Source organism: Pseudorca crassidens, chromosome 10 (assembly GCF_039906515.1).
Source record: "Pseudorca crassidens isolate mPseCra1 chromosome 10, mPseCra1.hap1, whole genome shotgun sequence".
NCBI lineage: Eukaryota > Metazoa > Chordata > Mammalia > Artiodactyla > Delphinidae > Pseudorca > Pseudorca crassidens.
The window spans coordinates 39,471,121-39,483,523 of NC_090305.1; the positions used below are offsets into that span (position 1 = coordinate 39,471,121).

General features: G+C 49.4%; 1 protein-coding gene across 2 annotated transcripts in view; it reads right to left on the bottom strand.

Moving 5' to 3' along the window:
* Positions 1-12,403, bottom strand: part of SCUBE3 (signal peptide, CUB domain and EGF like domain containing 3) — a 37,315-nt gene that overhangs the window by 21,045 nt on the left and 3,867 nt on the right. For both annotated transcript variants that reach the window (XM_067753244.1, XM_067753243.1), the window contains exons 2-3: positions 2,524-2,646; positions 1,414-1,539 (exon numbers count right to left, since the gene is read on the bottom strand). In XM_067753244.1, the coding sequence (XP_067609345.1) occupies positions 1,414-1,539; positions 2,524-2,646 (249 nt within the window). The remainder of the gene's footprint in view (positions 1-1,413; positions 1,540-2,523; positions 2,647-12,403) is intronic.

The following is a 12,403-nucleotide window of genomic DNA, read 5'->3' on the forward strand; positions in this document are numbered from 1 at the left end:
AGATGAGGATGGAGATTGACAACGGGGAGGAACTGTGGGCAGCTGGTTGTGATGAGCAGCCAGGGAATCAGGGCTCCATGTGCGGGGAGAGCTTTGGCCACGGTGCTGAGGTTGGAGGGGCAGGGTGGGGAAAGGTAGTGAACTTCAACTCATTGTGGGGCAGGGACCATTTCTGTGGACAGGCCATGACCCCGTCCTTCCTCCCCTTCCCCCATGCCTGGGCTTGCTGCCACATTCCCTAGCCTTTCTCCTATTTTGGTTTAACAAAACAAAGTCTGGTAGCTTGGCGGGGAGGGGTGGCGGAAGAGCTGCCAGGCCACACCCTGATTACCAACCCCAAATCACCACCCCCAGGCCCCAAAGCCAAGCTCATTCCGGGGCTCCCACTTCAATGCCTTGACTCCATCTCTATGCTACTTACTACCCTCCCAAGTTCACAGTCCTTCTCAGTTTTCCTTGGCACAGGGAGGCATCAGGGAGATGGACCCAAATGGACCAATCTAGCTCCTAAGGGGCCTGACTCCTAAGGGCCTCATCTGTCCTTCTCTTCCCATCCTCTCTGCTGCGCCCTGAAACCCTGTCCTTCACCCTTCTGGCCAAGGGCAGAGAGGCCCAGATCCAGCAGGCTCCTGCCCGAGAGATGCATCTGTAGGGAAAGCCAAGGAGGTAAACGTTTGTTTGCCTTGCTCCTGTCCCATCTCCTACACCCCTGACTTCTCCCTATCCCTGTCTTCCTGCTCTTACCCCGTCCTACATTCTATCCTTCTATTTGCTCCCTTCTGTTCCAGCCTTGTGATTTTGCTACTCTAGCCAAGTTCTTTCCTCTAGTTCTCAGTGGGGAAACTGAAGCCAAGGGCATGGATGACTTAGGGTTCCCCTAAAAGCCAAAGGTTAAGAGTCTGAACCCTGAACCCTAAGGTTAGGGAAGCATCAGCATCCCCCTCCTCCTCATGGTCATCGACATTCCTCCCGTTTATTGAGCACTTACCATGTACTAAGGATTGTACGGGGCTCTTTACACATGTTCTCTCACGGTGAGTCACACAGCAGCCCTTTGAGTGGGATACCACCATCCCTATTGCCCAAGGCTCCATAGCTAGTAAGCAGCAGAGCCAGGATCTGCCTGGAGCCAAATCATCTTCCTACCGTGCTCCACCTCCCGTGACTAAGCCCACTACTGTCATATCCTGGCCCTTCCCCTGAGAACACTTTCTAGCAGCATCTCCTTCATGTTTTTCATCCAGCAGAAGGATTATTTCATCCTCAGCATCTAGTTTCCAGGGGGAGGCTGACTTGGTTTTCTATTTTGTGCGAATGCAGCATTTTGTTCACTTTCCTCTTCTTGCCTGGGAATAGAAAAGGCTAAAAACACCTCCTCCTCCACAAGACATGCCCTGCCCCACCCTCGCTCACCCAGACAGTTGTGTCCATCGTGTGCCAGGTGGAATCCATCATAGCAGGTGCATCGGTAATTGCCAGGGATGTTGACACAATCGTGCACACAACCTGCATTATCCTCCCGTTCACACTCATCCACATCTGTGGGCAAACAGGAGTTGAGGCAGCTGGACCCACCCGCGTGCCCCCAACTGTCCCCCCCTGGGTTCAGCCCTATGGTGGTTTTTTAAAAAATATATAACCTCTGTGTATATTTCTGTATGTGTCTCTGTTCCCCATAGTTACTTTCATAGCCTACAAACTATTTTGCATTTTGCTACTTTCATCTAAACTTGTCATAAACATTTTTACGTTTCCATCCAGTCTTTCCAGTTATCACTGTACGTGGCTGCAAAATACTCCATTATGTTGCTACATCATAACTTATTAATCCCTTTTCTCTATTGTTAGTTTCCTTCCATTTATTTTTCTATCATAAATGATGCATCAAAAAACATATTCTCCCATATATTGTTTCTTTGAATTTCCTTGGAACAAGTTCCTAACCATGAAATTCCTGAGTCGAAGAGTATAAATAACTTCAAGATTCCTGCTAGTATGACAAAATCACTTTTCAATTCATAATGTCACCAGGAAGGAACGAGTGCACCTTGTGGAAGTCTTAACCAGCACCGAAGGTCATAAATTTAAAATAACATCTCGACTGCTTTAATTTGCATTGCTTTAATTATGAGGAGATGTGTTTGTTTATAGTATGAATTTCCCCTAGGGCAGATTGCCTGTTCTCATTCTTTTGGGGCATGGCATAAGGGTCTAAAGATGGAGGTTCCAGTGTTAGGGAACCTCAGGCCTTAGTCCCATGATTCTGATCCCCCCACCCAGTCAGGCTGTATGGCCGTGAACTGTTCCCACCAGGGCCTTAGCCAGCATATATGGTGGTGCCTTTGTGCAAATTAGAAAATAACACCCTCTCTGGGAAGAAACAGCTTTCCTCCAGCCCTCTCCCCACGCCAGCAGGGACTGCAGGCCTTAGTGTAATGTACAGCGTGGCCAACTGAGAGCAGCTCAGTGGGGGTCTTCCCTCTCCGGCAGGTCCCCCTTCTCCAGGTGCCCTCCCAGCCTCACCTTTGCAGTGTTTACCATCCCCTGTGTAGCCAGACTTGCAGATGCACTTGTAGGACCGTGGGGTGTTCTGGCAGATCGCATCGATGTGGCAGTTGTCAGTCCCCTCCACACACTCGTCCACATCTGGCAGGGGCAGAAGGAACACATGAGACCCTCTCTTGGTACCTCCCAAGGGGTGTCTTGAAGGTGGTCCCTCAGGGCAAAATCCCCTCTCCTCTAAAATAGAGGGCAACCCCTCCAGAAGCAGGTGGCCTCCCCTCCGATTTCAGAATCTTTCTGAATTCCTGAAATTCCTGTAATTTCAGGAATTCAGAAAGAACGCCCACTCCCCTCAAAAATACTTAATCCACAATGACAGCTAAAATTCCATCATTTGAGACACTCCTCTTTGATTTAAAAACAAACAAACAAAAAACCTTTGGACTGGGTAGGTAGCACACTTGATTAGAAACATTCAACCTAGGGTGAATTAGTTTACCTTTCTTAGGAGCAGACTTAGAGGGAGGGGGAAGAGAAAGGCACGGGGACAGTGGCCTCTGGGAAAGTGGCAGGGTCCAGCGACTATTGGTAATTCAAGGAGGAAGAAAGGGAGACGGGGCATCTGCGGAATCTTCATCTGCCTCACAATTCTGCTTGAGACCAGGCCTGCTCCCACTTGCCCACCATGGCGCCAAGAATCTTTAAAGGAAAGAAGTTCCATCCTGGAAGATTTGCCTAGGCCCATCCCTCAACAGCAGAGGGACTAGGAGCTGGCAGGGGCTGTGGCACCAGCAACCTGAAGCCTGATAAGTGCAGCCTTTGCGGCTCTCCAGCTGATTCGTCCAGGCCCACCCATCCCACCACCCTGAGCTCTTTCATCTAACCCCAGGTGTACCTCGCTCTGACACAAGGTGCTACTCACAGAGCTATGCTGAAGAAGAGGCCACCCAAGATCTAGCAGAAAAGCCAACGTTCAGAAAGGACATAGGAAAGAGAATAATTTATCATCTTTGGGCAAAAGACTCCAACTTCTGGGGCAATGTTACGGTGCCCATAAAGCTGAACCGAAGTAGGTGAAAATGCTTCAGTCAAAAATGCGTTATAATTTAAGGCTGTGGAGGTTCGGAGATGACTCTGACCAGCCAAAAGGAGAGACAAAAAAGTAACATGAAGCAGGATGTGTCGAGTGCCACGAGGGCATTAGAGATAAGGAAAGAGGGTCCTCAACCCTGGCTGCACATCAGAGTCAACTCCCCTAGGAGATACCCAAGTGCTACCTCCAGAAATTCTGGTCAGCTGGTCTGGGCTGAGACCTGGTCATCAGTACTTTTCTAAAGTTACCCAGGTGAGTCTAATATGCAGCCAGGCTGGAGAATCTCCATTAAAGGGAAGATCGGAGGAGGAAGAGACAACTTCTAGCTGTGAACCAGGAAACCCAGGGTAGTGTAGCAAACTGCAAGTAAAGAAATGGGATTTGAAATCAAGATCCTAGCTTCCAAGTGTGATCTATGGGTCACAGAATTGCTTGGCTTTTGTTAAAATGCAGATTCTTAGGCCTGACTGCTGACCTATTGAATCCAAATCCTTAAGGTGCTTGATATATTTTTTATTGAATGAATGAATGAGTGGATCAGTAATTGCTCACATTTATAAACACCCATGAGTCCTAGCTTGAAACAGTTAACTGTTCTTTTCTTTTTGATGTCAAGAACTTCCGGGGTGGGACTAAGGCTTCCTGGGGCTAAGAAGGGAACTGAAATTTGGAAGAGTGCCCCCAAACACCTGCCTCAAATCTTCTGGGCTTCTATTCGGCTCTGCACTCTACTCTCCAACTCTTTGACCCCTCTGCAGCAGTCCACCACGCCCAGTGATCTAATTGCTGTAATTCACACTTAGTCTCCCCCTCCCTCAGGCTCTGCAGTCTTGGTATCTGCCTGCTAGCTCACCCTAGGAAGTCATCCCAAAGTGAATGGATGGAGAAGAGGGGGCATACAATTCTAGTTAATGAGACAGGGCAAGAGGGACCTGTGTAGATAGTAAGAGGCTGCATGGGGTTTCCCTGGTGGCGCAGTGGTTGACAGTCCGCCTGCCGATGCAGGGGACACGGGTTCGTGCCCCGGTCCGGGAAGATCCCACATGCCGCGGAGCGGCTGGGCCCGTGAGCCATGGCCGCTGAACCTGCGCGTCCGGAGCCTGTGCTCTGCAACGGGAGAGGCCACAACAGTGAGAGGCCCGCGTACCGCAAAAAAAAAAAAAAAAGACGCTGCATGGAGAATCAGTTTGTCCAACTGATGAAGAGAAAATGGTACTAAGAAACGTCCTATTGTAGAAAGACAATAATCAGCCAGTCCCAGGTTCAAATCCAGCCCTACCACTCTCTAGGGCGTGTTTTCTGATTCTCTTATTTGTTCCTCTTTAAAATGGGGACGATAATCCCTTCTCATTAGAGGCTGTGAACAGCTGATGAGATAATTTGTGTAAAGTACCTAATAAAGTATCAGAAGCTTGAGATGATAATTATTAAATCACTGATTCAGATAACAGGTGCTCTATGACTGTGCTAAGATGGTAGCCACTACGCACATGTGGCTATTTAAATTTAAATTACTTTAAAATTCAGTTCTGTAGTTGTCCTGGCCACAGGCCAAGTGCTCAACAGTCATACGTGGCTAACGGCTACCACAGTGGATAGCACAGGTGTGGAACATTTCCAACATCGCAGGAGGTTCTGCTGGACAGCACTGCTTTACGAGTTCTGAATAAGGGGATACCCTGGGCCCGAGTGGACCAAAAAAACTCCCTGAGGAGTGGGACTCAAGTTTGAGTTTTGGAAGTTGGGTAACCATTAGACAGTTAGAAGGGGAAAGGACATTTCAAGTGCGGTTAAATGCATGAAGAAAGACCAGGCACTCGGAGGTCCAAGTCCTTATTCTCTGTCCCCACATTTGCACATGCCCTCCATGTTGGGGAAAATATCTTTTAACAACTAATTCTAATATTTGAATGGAATCCAAAGTTTTAGATGTTCTTATTGGGTCCCCCGGAGGCAAAGGGACTGGTTGATCACCCCCTTCCCTGTGGTAACCCTTGTGAGTCTTAGCAGGTACAGAGCACTGGGCAATGCCAGTGACTAATAATCATCCTGTTCATCCTGCTTTGAGCCCTCTTCCCCTTCTGTGTCTCTCCATCCCTTCCCCTTCTGTGTCTCTCCATCCCTTCCCCAGCGGCCAGGACAACTTGGAAACTCATCTGGAAGCTCCTCCTCTAGGGCCATCTCAGAGGTACATGCTTGTCTCTGAATCAGCTGGGGCTTTACAACAGTCTACATCAGGCTGGGCTCCGAGTTCTTCCGTTTGCCTCTGATTCAATGCTCACTGGTACTACAGAGTGGATCCTTATGCTGACTGCAGCAAACCCAGGCTTCCTGGCAGAACCTTTAGACCCTTCAGGCAGTTGGGCTTTTCCTGCCATCTTACCCCTCCCCCTCATTCCCTGCTCATAATACTTATCCCTCTCCAACACCTAAACCATTCTACCCCTTTTCACGCATTCACACATCTCATTCTTCACATTTGAAATGCAGTCCTTTCTTTTTTCTTGTAGCCACACTGTTCCCAGCTTCCCAAAACTGGCTCAAAAATTGTCTTCCTGGTAAGCCCTATTCCTGGTAAGTTCCAGGTCCTAGGGGACTCGGTTTGCCTCAGCTCACTTGCAGCTATTACTGAGTTGCTCTGCTAATACTTTAAAGCCATCTTGTGTGGCGTGTTCAGCTTTCCTCACTTGGCTGGTCACTCACTGAGGATGGAATTATTACTTGGATGGAATCTTTTGAAGCAGAACAAGCCTAAAACAGAGCTCTGAAGTAAGGCCCCAAATTATACCCAGTGTCTCCTTTTGCCAGTTCTTTCAGAGCTCCCCCCACATGTGCCCACCCCCAATTTGTCCATGCAGGGATCCCTTCAACACCCATGGGCACAGTCTCATCTTACTTCATTCTCTCAGGGTGCAGGGGTTTACTAGCTGGCCTGACAAACCAGGTGATACTGTTGGGCAGGAATTGGTTTAGACCAGTGGCTGCACCCTGGGATTCCCAGGGGACCTTTTAAAAAATGTGATTGTCTGGGGACTTCCCTGGTGGCACAGTGGTTAAGAATCCGCCTGCCAATGCAGGGGACATGGGTTCGAGCCCTGGTCCGGGAAGATCCCACATGCCGCGGAGCAACTAAGCCTGTGTGCCACAACTACTGAGCCTGCGCTCTAGAGCCCGCGAGACACAACTACTGAAGACCACGCGTCTAGAGCCCCTGCTCCGTAGCAAGAGAAGCCACCACAATGAGAAGCCCGCACACCGCGATGAAGAGTGGCCCCCGCTCACCACAACTAGAGAAAGCCCACGCGCAGACCCAACACAGCCATAAATAAATAAATTAATTAATTTTAAAAAATGTGACTGACTGGGCACTCTCTTAGACCAGCTGCATCAGGATCTCCAGGGTGAGTCTGGACTGCTCTCTGTCTTCCTTTCCCAACTCAGATAATGTGATAGACTATTTGCCCAAGCTGGGAAGAGACCAGGGGCAACAACATGACAGAATGTTTGAGAAAAGGGGTCTGGAGTGATACTGTGCCTGTTCAAATGCCAGCTGCATGCATGTCCTTGTGGTCCTGGGCCAGCCTCTGAACTTGCCGGCTCCTTCCTCTGTAGATGGGAATAATGATAACAGCACCTCCTCATGGGGCCACCATGAGTGTCAAATGAGTTAATACTTATCAAGTACTTAGCACTGCAGTACAGGCATACAGTAAATGCTCAATAAAGGTCGTTATTTTATTCCTTCTCTCCAACCTTCTCCCCAGTATCCTTTCTGAACCCCTCTCCCCTTCCCCCTTCCCCTTACCAAAGCCCCATTTGAGGCCTGGTGTGGGGAGATGCGGCACTAGGGGAGCACGTGATGGTACAGGGAATTTGGGGGAGACATATCCTTAAAGGTATCTGTGTCACTGCCTACTCTGCCCATGCTGGGAACTGCCCAAGCAGCAGGTGCAGTGGGTGAGAGGCCAGTTGGGAACCAAAAAGCTGCCCTCCACAATCCTCTGTAAAGGCTGTCCTTTTGTGCCCTTTCCCCCACCCCAGGCACTGGCCTGGATCACAAGCTGAATCAGGGGAGAGTGGTGGCTGCAAAGACACCACAGACGAGCCAAGACCTCCCTGCCTCACCTTCTCCTGGCATGAATGCACAGGTCTGTAACGGCAGCAGCTTTTCCCCGCACCATCTGACGTTTCTTCTGGATTTGCTTCAGCACCTAACAGAGCACTGCATAAATTCTGCTAAACAGGGAGGAGGGGTGGGATGAGGTGGGGGATATGAGGGTTAGAGGACAGACTAGAAAATGTGGATTATTACAACACAGGCTTAAGCATTAAGATTCCCTTCTGAGGATGGGGAAGTGTACCCTAAAAGGGAAGCAGGAGGACCCCCAAATAAACACTTTATCTGCTTCAAAATTTTGCCCAGGTCCAGCTCTGGAATAACCAGGGCAAATGAGCAGGAATGCAGGCTGCAGAGAAGCAGATGCCCGTAGGTAGAGTCTACCCCATCTTTACGTTACTACAGTTGTCACCTTACTACTCAGAGGGGCTGGGGGTAGTTGTGGACAAATTTGCTGGGCCCATTGCAAAGGTCCAAAGGAGCCTGCTTGGTGTCATGTGCCCACATGGCTGTGGCATCCTTCTTGCCCAGCCAGGATAGCCCAGGATGTTTGCTGTGTCTACCTCATTCCTCTATTTTTCTCTCTTGAAATGCCTCACCCATCATTGAGGACCGAGTGTAGGTGCCACTGCTGGGAAGCTACCTTTGGCTGGTGCAGCTTTCTCTAATTTACTCTTTCTCTTTAACTCCGAAGGCATTTACTGTCAGGTTCTCTCATCCTCTGACCAATCGCTATCTTGTGATGCCTCTTACATGCTACCTTACACCATTATTTAACTTTTGGCTCCTGTGTATTATCTTCCTATGGAAGCTCTGAGCTCCCTGAGGCCATGGCTTCTGAATCTTTGAAAACTGTATAGCAGCTAGAATAGAGTTGAGCATATTCATTCAACAAACAGTTATTGAGCATTTGCAACATGCCAAGCACTGTGCTAGGCGCTGGGCATTCATCAGCGAACAAGACAGACTAATATATATGTATATATATGTATACATTTTTTTTTTAATTGGGGTATAGTTGTTTTACAATGTTGTGTTAGTTTCTACTGTACAGAGAAGTGGAATTCCTTGTGCTGTACAGCAGGTTCTTATTAGTTATCTATTTTATACATATTAGTGTATATATGTCAATCCCAATCTCCCAGTTCATCCCACACATGCCCCCCGCCCCGTCCCCGCGCTTCCCCCCTTGGTGTCCATACGTTTGTTCTCTATCTGTGTCTCTATTTCTGCCTTGCAAACCAGTTCATCAAGACACACTAATATATTAAAAGCATTTAGTAAATATTTGCTAAACAGATGCATGGATGGATGCATGGATAGATGGACGGGTTGGTGGGTGAGTGGATGAGGTCCATACTGTGGCATCCTTTCTGTTCTGTGTTACTGCAGAGAAAAAGCTTCTTTTCTCTCCTGTAACCCCACAACTGTTCTGGGTAGAAGACAGTCCCAAGAAATTTAGTTTTAAGTTAAGGGTAGGGAGACTGGTAACTCAGAAATGGTAAGATACCCACTTAAAGACATCTATTTGGTCATGCTGAAGCCAGAAGAGATGGGACCAACAAATCTAGTATAAGAGGGAATCCTGTAGAATACACAGGTCCTCAGGGTCTTCAGATGCTATTTGGGACTACTCAGGCATCTCTTCAGAGTATCCTTGTCAGATAGACGTCCCCCAGCCTCAGTGCTAACACCTTCACGACAGGGCACCAGGGGCCAACGTTCCATTGCTGCTCCTGGTCAGTTCCCCTCTCCTTTCTTCCATGTTGCCTCCCACATCCAAGTAACATCCAGAGTAGAACCAGCTCAGGTTTTGGCCATGACACCCTAACCTGCAGCATGTGCACGTATGTGTACCTGCATATGTGCATATCTGCTCATATGCAGATACCCGTATGTGCACATGCTGGAGCCTGGCATCCCAGCTCCGGCTTCTCAGGCTGTCTTCCCAATTTGGAACTGGGTTGTGACCTCAGCTGGAGCCTGGGCCCATCCTCAGCCTGGACAAAGCCTAGTCAGGGATGAACAGGCTTGGAGAGAGTCCAGGAAACCACACAGACGACCCTAAGGAGAGGAGACAGAGTATTTTGTTCTTTTTAAAAAAGTACGCTTCCCTCTCCTACAAGCTTAGCCTGCTCAACTGAAGAGCCAGGAAAAGCAGTTGGCGCTTGGTGACTGGAGAGGTGCAGGGCTGAACTTGACAGTGTCCTATCTTATTCCTAATCCAGCTCCTTGCTTAATTGAATGTACCCCTAAATGGACAAGAATTTTCTCCCTTTCAGTGTGGACTAAACCAACAACCCTGAGTCAGAGGTGTTTAGAGGATGGGTAGGGTAGAGGGTAGTGGCAGTGGGGAGGCAAGAACAGAATACCGGGGAGGGAGTCAGGCCGTGGGCTGAGACACATTCCCTTTTCATGATGATCAGTCTTCTCTCTCCAAATTGATGGGAAAAAAATAACAAGATAAACAGTGATGATGTCAGATGATGTATAATTCCATTAAGCACGCAAAGTTCTTTCATGTAGGCCATTTCATGTGGTTCTCAAACAGTCCTGTCTCTCACTGAATCGATGAGGAACACGCCCAGAGACAGTATCTTGGGAAAGAGAAAACAGCTAGTGCACAGCCAGGACACAGGTTTTCTGACTCCCAGTCTGGTGCTCTCTCAGTATACAATGTATTTTATAAACGTATGAGGGAGGAATCATGCCTTAGCTGTCATCGCGCCCCCCCGCCCATCCCCACCCCGACTCAGCACTTAGTTCAGCATGAAGCAAGCGTCCACTATGGAACCACGGAATGGCCTGGAACTGACATTCGGATGTTCCTGGGAGTAAGTCAGCAGTAGGCATACAGATGCTCCCAGGCTTTGGGCATGGGGGCAGCAGGGAGGAGGGCAGGGCTGTGTGTGGGCCGCGAAGGAGGGTGGTTGCACCATGGTGGGAGCAGACAGAGTTCCAGTGAGGAAGGGGTGGGCAGTGCAGCAGCGGGCAGGTGTCTCCTGCCCTTGGATTCACTAGGCTGGGCGAAGCAGCTGGTTAGAAACAAAAACAAACACCAGGGATACAGGTTCCTGCTGTTAACAGCTTCAAACCGCCAGAGGAAAACTCCAAATAAATATAATTAGAAACTTGTAAAAACGTCCTCTCTGTAAACCTGCTCCCCAGGGTCTACCCTTTAAGCGCCCCCCTTCTCTCAGTTCTCCCCAAGCCCACATATCCTGACACTCCACCCTCTCCGAGGGATTCCTTAGATCTGTTTCCTTATTCTGGATCTTCTCTCCAGCCCAGCAGCTCCTGCCCAGGTCTGTCCTCAGCTGTTACCATCAGTGACCAGAGGCAGATAGCCCCTGGCCTGAGGACCTGACATCCAAACCCCACAGATCTCTAGGGCTATGGTTCTAGCCACAGGGAAACCATAGGTAAGAGTGAGGGCCACCACACCCTATTTAAGGGGCATCATTCTGCCTGTAGGGCCAAATTGCAAAATCCAATGGCAACTACAAGATGGTGCCTTGGTCTGAAAAGGGGAGATGTCTAGGTTGGAGCACAATAGAGAGAGCTAGTCTTGGAAACTGAGACTATATGGTGTGGGGCAAGAACTGGGGCCCTGGGGCCTTGCCCAGAGAGTACTCAGTTCCCAGGACACAAACATTTCAGCTCTACTTCCCAATGCAGTTGGATACACGTACCTTCGCACACACAGAAACACACACGTGTCCTGCAGGGGCTGTTTCCAGGGGGAAATACCCCACTTAAGGACACGGTAAGAGCTATCAGGTATGTGAGGCCCCAGGAAAGTGGGGGTGGGGGTGAAGAACAGAAGAGTAGCCACATGACATAGACTCGGGCAGGAGAGAGTGAAGCAGGGCCCAGGGAGAAAAAGGCATGAGATTCAGGTGAGAAGCCTGGGGAGCCCCAGCTGCAGGACTGGGGCTTGCTATAGTGTCTTCCACCTTCAGCAGGAAGGATTTTGAAGAGATGCATAATCTCAGAGCTGAAAGGGACCCTACTGATACTCTCGTCCACTTCATAAGTGAGGAAGAGAGTTTCAGTTATTTCCTCAGAGGCCCCAACCCTCGGGCTCTGCATTTACCTAAAGCCACTGGTACCTACCAAACTTCCCACCCTGTGCCATCTGGGGCTAGCAGTATGTGGGCATGAAAAGAAGAGAGTGGCCAGTCTGGTGACAGAGGGGCCAAAGGGGACGAGGAGGGGAGGGTCCACGTTCCCACTTAGTGCAGGCAGCTAGCTCCTCTACCCCTCAAACATCCCTGGGTTGGCAGTTGTATCACTTTTCCCCCCAAGGACCGGCAGTCCCTCTGTTTCCAGACTCCTGTCTAATAACTGAGCCTGAAGAAGCTGTCCCCAGGTCTGGGCCTCTTGTGGGTACCGCCAGCCTCAGAGTAACTCTGCAGTTTCCAGCCCTGACAGGGACTCTTTCTTATGAGTGGTCATGTGCTAGGGGTATGGGACGTCAAAGGAGGCCCACACCCTGACACGCAGGGACCAGAGCCGGGGGTAGGGACTGGGGTTAGTTCAGGCAGCAAGCTCTTTACCTCCATCTTCTCAAGACGGTCTGAAGCCATCCATTCCCTTCCCCCATGCTCAGTTCAAGGCTCGGGACCTAGCCATTCCACTTCTTTACTTCTCCAATGAAAACAAAATGCACGTTGCCTGCTTCCTTTTCC